The sequence below is a fragment of the Phodopus roborovskii genome, unplaced genomic scaffold (assembly GCF_943737965.1).
Source record: "Phodopus roborovskii unplaced genomic scaffold, PHOROB, whole genome shotgun sequence".
In the NCBI taxonomy this organism is placed as follows: Eukaryota; Metazoa; Chordata; class Mammalia; order Rodentia; family Cricetidae; genus Phodopus; species Phodopus roborovskii.
In genome coordinates, this window is record NW_026126639.1 from 5,133,321 (window position 1) to 5,151,606 (window position 18,286).

Consider the following 18,286-nt stretch of genomic DNA (forward strand, 5'->3'; position numbering starts at 1 on the left):
GCATGGGTCAACAATTGCAGAATCTCAAGAGCTGGAAGATTCTAGTTCTAAAAGGAAACATTGCAGAGAACCTGATCAGCCAGGGCAGTCTCTTCTGCTCTTGACCCTCCTGGGAACAGGCTCCTGGCTTGTTTCCTCCCCCATACGGTCACAGAAGGACATGCAAACCTCTTGCTCTCATGGAAGTCTGCTTCTCCCGACGGATAAGGACTTTACACTGGCACACACAGGCTTTTGTGCAACTCCACAAGAGGGTTTTCCAGAAAAGGGAGAAATACCAGAGGGAAATAGGAAGGAAAACAACGTAGAGTCAACATAACATAAATGAAGGTAAATGTCTTCATTTAGCACAAGAAATGTGAAATTATACATCAAAAAACAAGACTAGTAACAAATCGTGTTGACATTATGACCGGAGTGATACACCGAAGCACACATAACCTCTGTGCTGTAAGTCTCCAACCTTTAACCCCCAGCTGAGTGAACTCTAACCAAAACAGCACAAAGAGCCAAACCAAAAAAACAAAAAGAGTCACTAAGAGGTTTGGCTGTAATCTCCAGAAGTATCAAGGGCTGGAGCACTGCAACCCTGATCAAATAACCAGTCCAGGTGACCCAATGCAGCATGAGTTCTTTTGCTAAAAAATGGAAGAGTAGAAAAACCAGTACGATTCTAATGAGATCTGGGATTCAGTAATTAGCAACACACAGCAAACTTCTTACTGTGGACAAACAGCACGTGAAACCCAAGCCAGCATACTTCCCAGTCACTGTCGGCGGCCTGGCTGGGTTTGGAACCACCTAGGAGACACACATCTGGGCATGCCTGTGAGGGCCTAACTGAGGAGGAGAAACTTCAGAGGGAGACCCAACCCAAATGTGGCTCACCCCAGAATAATAAGACTGAGAAGGAGAGACAGCCCTCCCCAGTGCCCAACAATTCCCTTTTTTTCCCTGCCCGGGTGTCAACAAGCACCCTCCCACCCCTACCGTCATGGTTCAAAGCTGTTTCTTCCATCACGGCCTCCCTGACTCAACAAACCATGAGCCCAAGTCAACTCTTCCTCCCTCGGGTCAGTTTCTTCCCGGGCATTCGGCCACGACAATGAGAATCGAGGCTTATACACAAGTATTTGGGGAAGCAGAACACAGCAGGCTTCTCTGCACCTCTCTCCTGTACAGAACTTTTATCTCAGAGTTTCAAGATTGTTTTTTAAAAAACAGAGAAAGCCAGGCACGGTGTCAAGTATCTATCCCAACACTTGGGAGGTAGAGGCAGGGGTATCAAAGTTCAAAGCCATCCTGAGCTACATAGCAAATTCAAGGACACGCTGCTCTACACAAGACCCTAAATTTTAAAAAAAAAAAAAAAAAGCAAAATCAAGTAAGCTGAATAAATAAAGAATCTGGTTACCAGAGGATCTTAGCTCACGTAATACAAAGGCACCCTGCCGCCTTTCACAGCGTTCGCTTGGTGTGATTCCTACTGAAGCTAACTGGACACTAGGCTTTAAGGACCCCTGGAAATTTGTTTGGTTGCAACTTGGTTTTCTCTCCTGGCAAGGCAACTGTGATGTCGTCATCCTCCGAGCCAAACTGCTACCTTCCTTTTCTGAACACGTGTGCCTGTTTGCAGATCATCCCAGTAGGGCTGACTGACCCAAGGCTGACAGACTGCAAGACACTCCTTCAGAGAAGGAGCAGATGGGAGGGCCATTGAACCCCTGCGCGAGCAGCCAGCTCGTGGTGCATGCTTCTGCCCTAATGGGGCATGGCCTCAGGGGCTCGGGGAGGGGTTGAGTACATAGGCTAGGGAACAATGAAGGCAGGGGACCCCATCTACGCAGACACAGAGGAGTCATCATGCTTGATGCAGTACTCCAAGTCACCCACACTCCTACTAGTAAACCCTCCCCCATGCCCTGCTCTTTAGAAGGAAGTGGGTAGACTTTGTCTACGTCCTCTCCAAAGGTAAAACTTCTCATGACACATCCACAGGAAACTTCACAATTATGCACAATTGGAGAAAAAAAATCATAACTTTAGCCAATTTGGAACTTCGGTTCCAAAAAGTTAATTTCTCAAGAAATTGAAGGAATTGAGCTAAAGTCACATTTCATTGCCGAACAATGGAAAGTGTTCAGATTAACTTGGAAATACCACGTGCCCGGCTGAGGAAGAAACCAAGGTGGTGATGGCTACGGTCCCTTCACAGCTTCTAAGAAAGAAACAATGCGGTTCTAGGAACACGGCAAAGCAGTCTGGATGTGCTGGGCTCCGGGAGAGTCCGCTCCGGGAGGCTGCAATGGCTGCAGGGGCTGCAGAGGAGAGGAGTATGGGCCCAGCCGCAGCAACAAGCTGCCCCAGGCTGGACTGTGGCGTTTGAGAGTTTGCTCCTGGCCGATGGGGAAACCAGGACAGAAGCAAGCCAGTCTAGGAGGCTTTTGCCCTGGGCTCTGCCTGCCAGGGTGAGAGTCCATAAATCACAGAGAAAAGCTGGGCTTCCACACAAGGGGATCTCCGGGTCCCAGCAGGACAGGACACCCTTCTCTGATGATAACGGGAGAGACACACAGATTAGTTTTAAAGTGGAAGCAGGAACTGAGAGCCAGCCAGCAGGGTAGTGAGCCAGAGTCTAATTACCGGAAAGCTCAGGTTGACTGACAGCTTGAAGCCCTGCCTACTGGGTAACAGGGGCCTGGCATCTGAATCTATCTGCATCTTGGGCACAGAGCTGTTAGCTTCGACCTTTTACGTTCTCCAGGGTAACCTGCAATTGCACCCAACCTGCTCTACAGAAAGGGGAAATCCCCCTGAGAAGGGAGAATCCGGCCGCTGAAACTCACAGCACAAAGACTGTGAACACCCCCCCCTCCGGAAGTTTGCTCACACGATCCCAGAGAGAGCTCGGATAGATACCTCAGCCCACAGTATCCAACGGCTGTCGTCGGGGGGCGGGGGGGGGGGGGGGGGGGGAAGGGTCCTCTACGGGTAAAATTCAATGACTGAGGAATGAAAATAAAATGAAAGAAAATTCTGACCCAGAAGAAGGTAGGGTGTGAAGGGATTGAGCCAAACACGCCATTAAACATGGAAATGCATTGTGCCTTTTTATCATAACTTAAATACATTTGTATGGTGACATAAATTCATCAGCAACAGCTGTCCCTGGGAAGGCTGAAATGCTTGCAACCCCTCACCAGTGGGCACTGTTCATTCTATTCTCGCTATGCAGCCCAGCTCTCATGGGACAGTGGCAGATGCCCTCTGAGGCTCCTGACAGGTGACTCACTTCAGATGACTCAGACCTCAAACAAAACAGCTAAGCCCTGAAGTCCGTGCCTCTCCCCATTGGAAGCACGGCTTGTCCCTGTCTGCCTTGCAGACTATTCTCTTTGAACAGCAAACAGCACTGTGTAAGAGCGGAGAAATGGAACGAGAAAGGTTAAAGTTTCCACCCAGCACAGGCAACATCGTCAGGATGGAGCACAATCGGAAACAGCCACTCCTCAGACAGGGAAGTTAAAGTTTAGAATATATAAACAACTGCGTGTCGGCTAGCTTTATGTCGACTTGATACAAGCTAGTATCATCCCCAGCTTGCTTTTGGCCATGGTGTTTCTTCACAGCAATAGTAACCCTAACTAAGATAAGCTGAAACAATCACACAGATTATAGCACAAAAAGTAAAAGACCCAGAGGCAGAAATTGGAGTTCCAACTTCAGGCTGAGTATCAGAGAAGCAGAGCAGCCAGCCACTAGCTCTCTCTCTCTCTACCTCCGACTGAAAGGCGGTCCTGGCTCCACCAAACCTCAGACCGCTGCCTCTCCTCAGCCTCAGTGTGGCTGGAGAATCCTGAGACCTCAGTGTCTTCCTATCCTCAGTGTTGCTGGAGACTGGATGCCTGATACTGACTACTGAAGACCCTGCTCCTTGTGAGGGAAAATTAATAACTAAAAGATACGGGTCTCATGGCAAGAAAGGAAAGCCAGAAAGAGCAAGTGCTTCTGCCCGTAGATACAGATAACTCCCGGGCTGGAGAGGACATTCTCCCTGCCTCCCCCCCCCCCATTATCTTAAGGACAAGGCCACTGAGCCCGCTGGTCCTAGAGAAAGAAAACCCCCAAATCTTGCAGGTGCACTAAACAATCCCGCCTTGTAAAAGCTTTGTTCTCTGTGAAATCTCTGTAACCTTGGAAAGCTTATGGGCTGAGACTAGCAATCTCAAACCTCCCTTTCCCTTTAAAAACGCTTCCTTCGCAATTGTAAGCGGGCACCTCACTCTTCTGATAGAGTGAGGTCCCGGCCGGTTCAGTTCTTAGCAATAAAAATAAAAACCTTCTGCTTTTGCAGTTAAGGAAACCCAATAGGCACTACACACCTATTTTTTTATACCCCTCTAGTGCTGGGATTAAAAGTGCATGGTCCCAGGTGCTGAGATCATCTTTGAGTAAGCTGTTTCTCTTTAGGACTGAATCAATCTTGTGTAGATCTGGGCGGCCTTGGACTCAGAGATCCATCTACCTCTTAACCCTGAGTCCTAGGATTAAAGGTGTGTACCACCACCTCCTAGCTCCTGGCTGCTGGGATTAAAGGTGTGTATAACCACCACCTGATCTCTATAGCTTCTAGCTGACTTTGCTTTCTGACTCCTCATGCAAGCTTTAATAAATAATTATAAATAATATATCACCACAGCAGAGAACTAAACAAAACTGTCCATCAATAAATGGGCTGATGAAATAAATAGTTCCCAAAGGAAGAAACACAGACTATCATTATATAAATAAGAATTTTACGTTCAATCTGGAAAATGCAAATGTAAACTTTGCAATTCTATCTCACCGAAGTCAGAATGGCCATGATCAAACAAACTAAGGAAAAATAAAATGACAAAGCTAGAGAGATGGCTCAATGGTTAAGAGCATTTACCATTCCTGCAAAGGACATAGGTTCAGTTCCCAGCACCCACATCAGGGACCTGTAACCACAGATCTAACACCTCTTCTGGTCTCCGTGGGTGCAGCACACACGCGTGTGCTCCTGAATTCACATGACAAAATAAGTGTCATACAAAAAGATTGGGAAACAGCCATGTGGTGCAGCTGTCCACTCCCGAGTTTGTGTCCGAGGACCCTACAGTCTACAGCAGAGACACACGCGCATCCATTTCATTGCCGCTGTGTTCACAACAGCCAGGAAATGGAGCGGTCCCGGTACCCATCAACAGTCGAATGGACGATGAGATGTGGCATATACACACAGAGGAATTTCACTCGGTCGTAAACAAAATGAAATCATGAAACTTGTAGGGGAATGGATGGATGTAGATATTATTATTGTTGTTGTTGTTATAGTCTCCTGGTTGGGTTTTCCAGGGTTTTTGTTTCATTCTTTGAAAACTTGACACAAACTAGAGTTATCTGGGAAGAGAAAACAACAATTGAGGGAATGCTCCAGCAGACTGGCCGGTAAAGAAGTCTCCAGAGCATTACCTTCATCTGCAGTTGGTGTGGGAGGGTCCAGCCCACTGAGCAGTGCCAACCCTGGGCAGGTGGGCCTGGATTGTATAAGAGAGAGCCGGCTGAGCAAGCCATGGGGAGCAAGCAGCTCCCTCCATGGCTGCTGCACAAGCTCCTGCTTTGAATCCCACCCCTGAATTCCTTCAGTGACTGAGTGCACAGATTGAGTTGTCAGCTAAAATAGATCCTTTCCTCCCCCAAAGCCTGGCAGGTGGTGATGCAAGGCCCAGCCTGGTCTACAGAGTGAGTGCCAGGACAGCCAGGGTGGTTCCCCAGAGAAACCCTGTCCTGAAAAGAGAGGGAGGAACGGAGGGAGGGAGGGAGGGAGGAAGGAAAACCTAATTAAGACATATATTAAGTGAGGCACTCCAGCTCAGAAAGATCAATATCACATGATGTCTCTTATATACAGATCCTAGCTTTTAATGTTTGTATGTTGTTGTAATTTTTCAATTACTACTTCCTGTTTTCTAGAATGTTCTACAGGTCCCATTAATTCTTTTGCAGCAGCCGAGGTATAATCGACCTGATGCTGCAACTCATTTCTCAGCCAAGGAGACCATGAAGCTACTTCTAAGAGCTCACTTGGAATGAAGCTCTAAGACAACCGTTAGTTACCACGCGTCATCAAGGTGCGACCCTAAAAGCCACATTCATGCAACATGGGACTTTTGTAAAGATAATTAACAAGCGGCCAGTGAAACACTGTAACGTTTGTGATATGAGGACCACAGAAATCCTAAATAGGTAGCATTTAGCTCTTATTAACTGGCTTGAAAAGTCATCTTTCATGATTAATTGCCAATGTTTCTTATCAGTGTGTAGATGTGACACTGCAAAACAAAGCTCAGATAACTATTGACCATCGATCCCTCAAAGTTCAACAGCAGCAAAACCGTGTGGGGGAACTGGAAATGACCGGGTTCCATTTTAACATGACGTACCTTCAGACACAGAACAATGCTCCCTCTTAAGTCACCCTATTGCAATTCCCTCCTTACCTCTGAACTTCTTGGGGGGATTGGCAAGGTTCCCTGCCTCTGGGTGTACCACACAGCGGTCATCCACCAGCCTAGAGGGAAAGAATGTTTACACGGTTAGCGTCATCACACTCAGAAGCCACGCTCCGCACAAGGACATCGGGTAAATATTTACAGTAGGAACACTCAGAAACTTTGAGAGTCCTACATTCATGAAATGATCTGGCTGTGGGAAGAACAGGGAACATTAAGTGGTGGGAAACCTGTTAGATCAGCTTTGACCTTGACAGCCACCAACAGCAGCTGAGCTACCTAAAGCCCATCAAGGGAAATGCCCTGACCTCTAGGATGTTGTAGGAATAAGCACTGACCAACCAGCAAGCTTGCGTGCGTGCGTGCGTGCGTGCGTGCGTGCGTGCGTGCGTGTGTGTGTGTGTGTGTGTATGTACATATATATTTTTTTTCTTTTTTAAATAACACTCCTGAGATCAAGCCAGCCACTATTCCTCCAAGTATGGAGAGGGGAGGGGCTCACGAGGCCGCACCCGTAACTGCAGACCTTTAGCAGGTGACAGCTGCTGGGAGACAGTCACTCTTCCTCAGAGGTGTGGCCCTAGTGGCTGCCCACGCTGGAGTAGATGGCCCCACACTCTTGCACAATTAGTGGGCAGCACTAACGGACTCCGTGGGTAATAGGAGGGTGGAGAGGTGACATCAGGTGAGGGGGAAGCTAGGGCTGGATATGATAAATACATTGCATTTGAGTATGAAAGTGTCAAAGAATACATAATTTAATAGTACGTGTGCATGTGCACACACTTCTAGATATGCACAGAGACAGAGGGCTGGAGAGATGGCCCAGTGGTTAAAAACACTGACTGCCCTTAAAGAGGACCCAGGTTTGATTCCCAGGACCCTCACAGTGGCTCACAACTGTGACTACGGCTCCAGTTATGGCTAACCTGATGCTTCTTCTGGAACACTCAGGCTCCTGCACACATGCACACAAGCACACTCTGGAACATTACACATACACATAAAATGAAATGTTTTAACGGGACACAGCAAATTATTAAGAGTGGTCAGGGGCCAGCTAGGTGTGATGGCGCACACCTTTAATTCCAGCACTTAGGAGGCAGAGGCAGGTGCATCTATGAGAGTTTGAGGCCAGCCTGGTCTACAGAGTGAGTTCCAGGACAGCCAGGGATACACAGAGAAATGCTGTCTTGAATAATAATAATAATAATAATAATAATAATAATAATAATAAATTAATGAGTTACAAAAATACATATTGCGCCTATGAACATGTTTAATGAGTGTTTCTAGGACAATTCCGAGAGGGAAAGGCTGTACACCCTCTCTGCTCACAGGGGGAAAATCTAACTCAGAGTCAGGACCTGACCTGCCAGGGCAGAGCTATAAGGGCTCTGGCTGGCTGCCACAAACACTATGAGGGTGTGCGAGTTAGATTCACACACGGTAACTCTCCCAAAAGGAGGTGTGCCAGTGGCGGACATCCTTGTCATCCTTTTTCGTTCTGGAATTAACCAGAATCTCCCGAATGCATGGACCCCATTCACTTTGAATAGAAGCCCAAACAACGTGAAACTCTGGTTCCTGGTGTATTTAGTTAACAAAAGATTCTGCTTCTTAAGCCCTCAGACGTTTTCTTCCATGAGGTCAGATTCCCATGGTGGGGGTTATCAGCCAGTCCACGCATATGCAGAGACATGATCCACATAACTGATTGTATATACATATCTATGCACATCATTCATGCTAGCTGCTGCCATGGCTGACACAAGCACGCAGAACGCCTGCGTGGTCTTAGACGGTGCTTTCTTAGCAATGGGATGCTGGATTGTGTCAAGAGCGAGCAAGCCGTTGTGATGACTTGCTGACATTTCCCTACAGGCTTGCCCACAACCTAATCTTACGGAAGCATTTCCTCCGTTGAAGGTCCCTCCTCTCCAATGAATCTAGCTTATGTCAAGGTAACATAAAACCAGCCAGCATGTATGCTAACCTATAAAGTTTTGAACACCAATCCCCATATGTAACTTACATTAGAATGACTTGCCTTATAAAACATTGCAATGCATAAGTCTCTATAAGACTTAACAGATGACCCCACCACACCTGACACACCGCTGTCCAGCTGTGGCACTCTGTAAGCTGCTACCTTATTGCTCTGAACCTCTCACTTTGTGTCTCCCACAACAGTGGGTCCCTCGGGACAGCAGAAGGAGTTCAGGGACCGACAGCTCACAAAGGCAAAGAAAACAAAATGCAGAAGATAAAGTGTGGTTGATGATACCACATGAAGAAAGGAAATGCAAGAGACCAACGACAAAAAGATTCACACTGACTCACCCCTGAGAAAACCATATATTCTACCCAGGGACGACTTAAGGGGTCTGCAGAATCACCCAGGAGGGAGAATGCCAGGACAGAACAGGGCAGGGCGTCAAGTAACCGGGCACTTTCCATCCTATGAAGCCTTCAGAGCGCTGTGGCTGGTCTGGAGCTAAGCACCTACTCCTTCCGTTCCCTTAACCACGCTCGCTGCCTTCTTCAAAACGGCCAAGAACATGAGACGTAGCTATCACTTCCTGACTGAGCAGACATAAAAGGGAGATATTCTTGGAGGAAATAGTTGGCAAGAGAAGTCCCCTGGCCTGAAAAACCTCTGGCAGCTGCAGAGTGATACCCACAGTCATTACGGCTCCAGAAGCTGCGTGTGTTTCCAGAAAGCTGGATGAGTGGAAGCTGCCTCGTTAAAGCTAAAGCAGGTGACTGCTTCCGAGCCAGCCCAAGGCCAGGGTGTGTCTAAGGGATGAGCTGAGAATCAAGACACTCCCCATCCTCACCTAACTCATGCAGACGCCAAGCTTCCAGCATTTTCCAACAGCTAAATGTAAGCACAGGTGCTCGAAAATAAAATGTCGTCGTCCCAAAGACACCCCTCCGATGGCATGAGAGGAATCAAAAGCCACTAAAACTTCCCTAAAGCCAAGCTTAGTGGGACGGGCCGCTAATCCCAGGAGGTGAAGGCAGAAAGATGAGGAGTTCAAGGCCAATGTGCATAAGGAGGCCAACCTACGGCAATCTGAGCTTCCATACTTACATTAGACACCGTCTCAAAACAAAACAAAAATTATCTCAAGTGCTGCTTATGAGCCACGCCCTGTCCTGGCTTCTGGGGCCACGGTCATGATCGAGAACATACCTTGAGGTCAAGAGGCCTTGACTTTTTTTTTTTTTAAAGTTTTGCAATCCTTAACACAAATTTAACCTTTTGACCTCAGTGAAGGGAAGGGCAAAGAGGGGCCTCCGCCATTCCTCAGGCACGGTACCGCAACACCATTCTGTTACAGCACATTGCAGAGCTGGCTACTTCCATTGGGTTTTTCCTCTGGAAATAAAACTAACAGCTCAGAGCGGGCTGGCTGCCTTAACCCTTTGTGAATGGAAGAGTTTCTCAAATGAATAATATTAGCTCTTCGGGAGAGGGTACGGAGAAGACAAAGCAGAAACCCTTGCAAGCACACGTGGGTGTGTAAAGACGGAGGGATGGAGGAGCTGCACCATTGCCTTCCTCAAAGAATACTTTATGTGGTCTGAAGGCTTGGGACCATCTGTAGATAGACTTACGTATGCTTTTCTTTCTCTTTATCTCAAAGTCTCCACACCCCACACAATATATACAAACATGCGTATGTCTTAGTTTTTGTTTATGTGGGGAGGGAAGTCGAGACAGGTCTTATGCAGCTCAGGCTAGGTTGGCCTTGAACTCCTGATCCTCCTGCATCCACTTCCCAAGGGCTGGGATTACAGGCTCACTGCCAACCCCAGCTTCTCGTTATAATGTAATACAATTTAAGAGCCAAGGCGCGTCAAGGAGCGAGTTAAGAACTCCGGGGGCCCGGGACTGGCTGTGATAAAGTTGTTTTGGAAGTTGTACACATCACTTTTAGAATGTCGCATCTGAGGAAGAGTTTTCGGATGACAAGGTGAAGGGAAGGGCCCGAGAGCCCTAACCCTGTCCTATCCCTGGAGGGAGCAGCCTCTCTGCTACACGTGTCCCTTTCGTCTCTAAGGTGCTTTCCTCCCATGCTGACACCAAGCAGGTTCCTCTGCTTAAGAAAGCAAACAGGAAGCACCACGCTGCCTTCTTTTCCACACAGCCTCGGGGAAACGCGGGTTCCGACGCTCTTCCTTACCGCTTCCTCCTTCTAAGCTTCTAAAGGCAAATTCACTTTCAGAGCCAACTGATTCCTCAGCCACCTGAAAGTGAGGTTCCAGGAACCTGCGGTACAGGATAACTACTTCCAGCCTTACACAGTTAACTCGACGATACCCGCAAGCAACAGACCTCCACTCTTCCTTATGAGGAGTCTGTCTCCCTAGGAATAACAGCATTCGAATTTGGTAAGTATCTTAGTTAGGGTCCCCATTGCTGTGATGAAAACACCAAGACCAAAGCCACCTGGGGAGGAAGGGGTTTGTTTACCATACATTTCCACATCACTGATTGTCACTGAAGGAAGTCAGGACAGGAACACACATGTACACACACACACACACACACACACACACACAGCAGGATCCTGGAGGCAGGGGTTGATGCAGAGGCCATGGAGGGGTGCTGCTCACTGGCTTGCTCCCCTTGGCTTATTCAGCAGTCTGCTTTCTTATAGAACCCAGGACCACCAGCCCACAGCAGAAGGGTTTTCCTAATTCTCTCCAAGATAGAATAATCTTCTACCCACTGGAGATATGAGCAGAAAGCAGCTTCCCTGGAGACCATTTGTGCTCCAAAACTAACTAAATCTTGTAATATATGTGTCTATCACTTTACTGGCCTTTCATATTTCCTGAAGGTGGGGTGGAATTACACGTGCATACGGCTTACACCTGCAAGTGTAGAAGCCAAACACATGTCTGTTATGAGCAGGTTTTCCTGCCGGCCAGGTCCCAGAGCCGCGCCAGCCCCAAATAACACACAGAGATGCTGTATCAGATATAAAGCTGTTGGCCTGTTACTAGTTTCTCATCGGCTAGATCTATCTTAAATATCAACCCATTTCTATTAATCTATGAATTTCCACGTGGTCTTATCTTAGAGGAGAGAGGGGCCGGCATTCTGCTATCCCTGTCCTACATCTTGAAACTCCTCCTACCTACTTCCTCTCTCTTCCTAGTCTCCTAGTCCCACCTATCTTGCTTGGCGTATCTGGCCAACAAGACTTTATTCATTAACCAATAAGAGAAGCACATTTACAGAATGACATCTCCCATCACATGTCTTCCTCCGATGGCTCTCCACTTTGTTTTTGAGATAGGGTCTCTCACTAAAGCTGACGTTCATTGATTAGCTTAGATTGGCTGGCCATCAAGCCCCAGGATGCTCCTGTCTCCATCTGCTTCGTCCACTCAGACCAATGCTACGCTTACAGGCACTCGCCACACCCAGCTCCAACAAGGGCCCTCATGCCTGCGTAGTAGGCACTTTATCACTGAGCCATCTCCCCGACCCCTCGAATTCCCTTCCTTTCAATTGATTCATTTTTAGATTTTAATTTAAATGCTGCTTTTAAGGTTCATTGGCCTTATCACCGTGACGATTTCCCACCAAAATTCTAATTTAAAAAGGGACAGCCTTCCACATTCACCACGTCTCACAGGCACTCACTCACCGGGGACAAGCAAATCCATGATAGAGTCAACCTCTCTGCTAAGCCAATACTTCCAGCCTTCCTGTGGGCATTAAGTCACAGTGCCACCCGTCATCATAAATTAGATGAGAAAATGCATGCAGTAGGAGGCAGGCAAGCCTTCAACCAGGGGTCAGTAAATTGCACACTAGGACATTGTCACTGAAAGGCCACAACCGTGGGAGCTGGTGGCCTCTCCTGCCAGGAGGCACAAGATTAGCATGAAGGATAAGAAGCTTTCACATCTTCACTCTGCTTCTGACTGAAGGAGGCCTGTGAGGGGGCATGGTGCCGAAGCTCACTCTGGGCTCTGTGTTGCCAGCAGAAGCCCCTGTCCTTTACTAGTTTCCCGTGGAGCAGTCCAGGAACAGTTAGGAGAGACCTGTATCTTCTTCTCTCCTAGCACCGCACCATTCAGAGTTAAGTTAGTGGCACAGCATGTCCCCAGTTTAATGCTCTAAGTATGATCCACTACACCTGGCCACCCCACATTTTCTCTTTTTAGTTTTCTAAGTAGGTTTTTATGCAGATGTGTGAGATGTGTGTCTTTGCTTGGAATATGCACCATGAGCCTTCAGTCTTGTGGAGGCCACAGGGGGCATCAGATCCCCTGGGACTGGAGTTACAGATGATTGAGTAACGAGCACTTTTTTTTTTTTTTTTTAACTTTTTAGCTGTTTGAGATAGGGGCAACAGCCCTAGCTTTCCTGGAGCTCCTGGAGCTCACTTTGTAGACCAGGCTGACCTCAAACTCACAGACATCTGCCTGCCTCTGCCTCTGCCTCTGCCTCTGCCTCCCGAGCGCTGGGATTACAGGCATGCCTGTGCCACCACTGCCCAGCTCCCGCTGAGCCATCTCTTCAGCCCTTAAATCCTTGATTTTATACTGTGTTTATTGCTATTCGGAAAGCAGAAATAATTGGCTATGTAAAAGTCAAAAATTTACTTATTTTTATTTTAGGTGTAGGATTGCTTGCCTGCATACATGTACATGCAGCACGTATGTGCCGGAAGGCCAGAAGAAGGCATTGGATACCTGCACTGGAATTACAGGTGGTTGCAAGCTGCCACATGGGGGCTGCAAAATGAACCCAGGTTCTCTGGGAAAAAAAAAAAAAAAAAAAAAAAACACAGCCTGAGCTCTTAACCGCTGAACCATCTCTCCACGCTCTAGCTACAAAATTAAATAGCTATTTTATTTTCAAATGAAATAGCCACAGCGCGTGGAGCATCACTCAAGTCTCCTTTATGTCCCCATTTAAAGCAGGAAATAAAGAGAGGAAGTACAGCCTTAAACTTCACTGGCTTTTAAAAATAAAATAAAATAAATAAATACTAAACCAAAACAGAAATTGGTCCAGCTGTGTCTTCAAAGGCCAGGAGTCAGAGAAGACCAAAAAGAAAATCACACTGTGTCTAAATCTAGACACCCAGAAATCCAGGGAATGCAACCTCAAGTGAGGGGACAAGGGGCGTTTCCTGCAGAAGCTTCCGGTCACTGTCTCAAAGTTCCAAGACTAATTAAAAAAAAGAAGAGGTCATGACCTTGAGAGGGACATGGAAGTCAGGAGAGGGAAGGGTAAAAATTATGTAAATATTGCACTCTTGTATGAAAGTTTCAAAAAAATAGATAATTTAATTGTTTTTAAGTTCCAAATCTGCTAAAGAAAACTTAGACTATTTAGCAAGGTTTCTGTCAACACTTAGGCTTCTGCCTGGTCGCTGGCCATGGGAAGCACACTGCCACACTGGTGGAATTTAGATTTTAGACAGGCAGGGAAGAGCTTTCCCACTATGATGAGCTGCAGAGAAAGGGAAGAAAGACTAGGCAAAGTGGCCAGTCCCTGCTTCATGGCGCGCTCGTGTGCGCGCGCTCACACACACACACACACACACACACACACACACACACACACAAGAGTTTCTGAACTCTTTCCACTTCAACAGTGAGGCATCAGCATCACTGACCACAGCAAACCCCTGGGAATCCTCTGCACCCTCAGCAGCAGAGTCCCTGAAAAACATTTCCTCCCTGGCTGAAGGTGAAGCAGAGCTCAGGGGACCTGGGTTTCCCAGGGTCTGAGAAGCCCCTCCCCCTCCCATCAGGAGGTGGCCCCGGAAGCAGGTCCAGGGCAGAGCCCAGGGCAGTGACCTGAAAGAGAACTCTAGGACCTGGGTAGTAATTGGTGGCTGCAAAGTTTCCTAAGGATCTAGAGAACTCAGCCTTCTGGGGGCTGGGGGCTAAGGCTCTGGCCACAGTGGGGGCGGTGTTCCCACTGCTGGCTCTACATTGGGGTCCCTCCTGACCGCCACAGCCACCTGACGGCAGGATGGAGAAGAGCTCCTCTCCCTCTCCCTTTGACCACACCCAGGCTGTAGCCCCAGCAGCTCATCCTCTGGCCTCAATGTCAGGCTAAAAATGTCACCTCTGCCAAAGCCACTGCAGCAGAGGTCACTGTGTGACTGTGCTGTGTCTGCACTGATTTTAGGGCTTCAGGCACTCATCACTTCTGGGAGGAAGGACAGGAAGAAGGAGGAAGCTACCAGCAGCCCCAGGGTGATGATAGCCTGAGCACCTGACTGGAATGATGGAGGCTAACACCTGCGGTGCAGTGGCCAGCCGCCCTGAGTTTGGATGCATACTTTCTGTTACTCTGGCCACAAAATCTTTTTGGCTTGGATTTTCTTATTCTTGTGACCCAAATCATATGTGACTAGTAAAATTATCGTCTTCAGACATATTCATCCTTTGCCATGCCTGAGAGTGTGGCAGTTTTCAAGCCCAATTCTATCACCAATTAATCTGGGACTCGACTACCAGCAGCCCTCCTGCTTCGGGGCTCCGGAAGGAAATGACTTGAGCCGATAGAAAATGCTGCGCACAGAGAAGTTTATGAGCAAGACTTTACAAAATGTTTTCACAGGGTCTCAAGTAGCTCAGACTAGCCTCAAACTCCCTACATAGCCTGGGCTATTTGAGACTCGGTGAAATCGTGACTTTGACCATCTGATCCTCCTGCCTGAGCCTCCTGAGTGACAAACACGCACCACTCCTGGTTTGCATCTTGCTGGGGACCAACCTCAGGCCTTCATGCATACACACAGACTAGCTACATCCTCTGGCCCCTTTAAAGCATTTCCCCAGCCACTGCCAAAGCCTGACTGACATTTGCTCATTGGGTAGCTCTAAGAGACAAGAGTAAGATCCTCTCAAACCCCCATGATTTTGCTTGAAATTCATTAGTGTTTCCAAGAGAAGTATTATAATTTGATTTGTTGCTAGTTAAAAATTTGACACACTTTTTCCTAAGTAAATATATCTGTTTGTAAACTGGCTAATTATCTTATTATCTCATGTAGATAAATGCTTTTGCTCATCCTTAACAGTAGCAGAAGTTTGATGAGAATTCTCAATTCTTGGCCAAGCTGAAAGCTCACAGAGATGGGGAGGGGGGATTTGACTGCAGACAAGTGCAATTTGTCTCAATAAATAAAACAAAACAGGGGCAAGCCAGATGGTTTGGTGAGGAAAACCTCTTGTTGTAAAAGCCTGCCTGCCAGAAATCAAGCCTAAAACCCACACAAAGGTAGAAAAAGGAAAATGAATCCACAAACGTGTCCTCTGACTTCTACACATGTGCTATGTCACACACTCAGACACACAATAAAAGGATAAATCGATAAATATTTAAAATGTTTCCATTTGTTACCATATTTTGGTAGAGAGAAAATATTAGCAAGTAAAAAAGCATTAGCGTTAAAACGTAACAAAACTTGAAAGTTCTAGGAAATATGGGGTGCGGATGTGAGCATGTGTGCACATGGCAAGTGAAGTTACCATTCACACTCACACATCCAGGTGTCTCCCAGTACATCAGAGGACAACATGCATCAAACCAGAACAGAAACATAAACCCAAGCACGGGCAATTTAAAAATGTACACTGGCGGCACAAGGAAGAAAAAAGATCAAAACCAAAACAAATAATTGATAAGGCAGCGTGACTTTGAACAGCTAAGTAAACACCAGCTCGAGACACGGTACTACTTCCAGGCACCCCTGGACAGTGAACTCAGTTCAGCAGCTGCAGAGAGGTTCCTGGGGACTCTGCGCGTGATCTTACAAAGACTAAAAGACAAGTGCACTTATTATTGTTCAGGTGCATGGTGCTATAGGCCTGTTTTACACATGTTGATCATGGCTGATCTCATAGCAAAACGAGATACTGACCCTCCTGACAGGACTAGCACCCGGTTTTACAGATAAGAACATCTAGGTGTCAGGGTTAAATAGCATCTGAGGATCACACTGTGAGAACAAGTAGAGGCACAATTTGAAACTAGACTTGTCTAAGGCAGAAGTCTCCATCTTATGCTACAGCTACAGGGCAGTGATACAATGTATTTCTTGGATGTGTTCTATCCGAATCTGGCAACATAATTACAAACAAACCAAAGTAGACTCGGCCCTTTTGTTTAAATCTAAAAGGAGAAATAAGGACAACCCAATACTCACAGAAATAGAATCAAGGGCTGGGAAGACCCCTCAGCAGGTAAAGTACTTGCCATGCAAACTTGAGGACCTGAGTCTAAATATCTGGAAGCCATATAAAAAACGGGGGGGGGGGGGCAGCAAGTGCCAGTAATCCCAGGTGGAGGCAGGAGGATGCCTGGAATGCACTGGGCAGCCGGTCTATCAGCCAATCACTAAGCTCCAGACACAGTGAGAGACTCCAACTCAAAAACAGAGATGGAAAGCCACTGAGGAAATACACCTGACATCTACCTTTGGCCTCAATGCAAAATCATACCCTCATGCATGCACACACACTATTTCACACTATTTCCTCCTCTCCCCATATCTCAGCCTTCTTCTTGGCCACTGGGCCAAACCCAACTGTTCTAGAGCAATCCCTGACTGTTCTAAAGGAAACTGTTCCCCTCTCCTGCTTACAAACCTGTCTACAGCTGATCTAGGAAAAAACTCTGGCCCTTGACCACCCATCGTGTGCCACCTTTTCTTAGGTTAGTACAGGGAGAGACAGACTTTAAAGCCATCTGGAGAGCAGGTTCCTTTCCTGGAACCTTGGCAACGTTTCTAGTTTCTACAGTGGCCTCATCTCTGTGGCCCAAGGTGCTTTCTTCCCACGCTCCTGCAGCAAACACCCGTTCAGAGTGAGGCGCTAGACCTTCCTTAAAGGCATCTTCTTCCTCTCTATTGCAGTCTGTGGCCATGGCCAGCTGTGCAGGGAAAGGGGAGCAGAGGGTAGGTGGGGGGAGAGTGGGGGGAGGGGGAAGGGGAGTAGATGGGGGGGGGTGTGGTCTTTATCCTGACCACCCACACACAAATCTAAGTCCTCTGCTAGTAAGAAAGGAGTGGAAGAATAATTTGTAGGAATAACCAGATGGGTCTGATATTAACACGCATTTTGTTACATATGTTTCAAATTACACGATGCTGTTGGTATTTCTTTAGAATTTCTTAGAATACGGCTGGAGAAATAGCTCCGTGGGCAAAGTTCTTGTCACACAAGCATCAGGACCTGAGTTCAAAGTCAGCCAGGAAGAAAATATGGATATATACAAACTACAAAACAATTTGAAAACTAAAGCAGTATTATTTAATTGTCCTAGGTGCCAGAGACAGGGTGAGCAGCACACTTGAGGGTCACCTCTGGTCTCCACACCAACACATGTGTGTAGGGGGGCACACACAAATACTTTAACGAAAATAAAGATGCCTATTATAACCCTGTATCTCAAAGAGGTGCTGAGCTCTTCTTGTCTTATTTTTTCCAGTGCTGAGGATCAAGCCTAGGACATGATCCATTCTTCAGAACGTGGTTATGAACCAACCTTATGGGTGTTCGCTGCCAAAGAAATTACCACCTGTCAAAATTCCTCTAGGACACTTGACCTAAACAGCTGCTGATAACAAGCCTCTAATGAGCAGAAAACTAACTCTCTGCGCTTCCAACACATGGAACTTTAAAGACCCTGAGCCCATCGCTAGATCCCCCACCGAAGCTGGAGGCAAGCTCTTCGCTTCTCCCCAACAGATAAC

The 18,286-nt window shown here is 47.2% G+C and overlaps 1 protein-coding gene across 1 annotated transcript in view; it reads right to left on the reverse strand.

The window, feature by feature from the left end:
- The window catches only part of Itpr2 (inositol 1,4,5-trisphosphate receptor type 2), a 356,230-nt gene that overhangs the window by 326,063 nt on the left and 11,881 nt on the right, over nucleotides 1–18,286 (reverse strand). Inside the window, exon 2 of the mRNA XM_051173394.1 lies at nucleotides 6,525–6,595. Within this exon, the coding sequence (XP_051029351.1) occupies nucleotides 6,525–6,595 (71 nt within the window). The remainder of the gene's footprint in view (nucleotides 1–6,524; nucleotides 6,596–18,286) is intronic.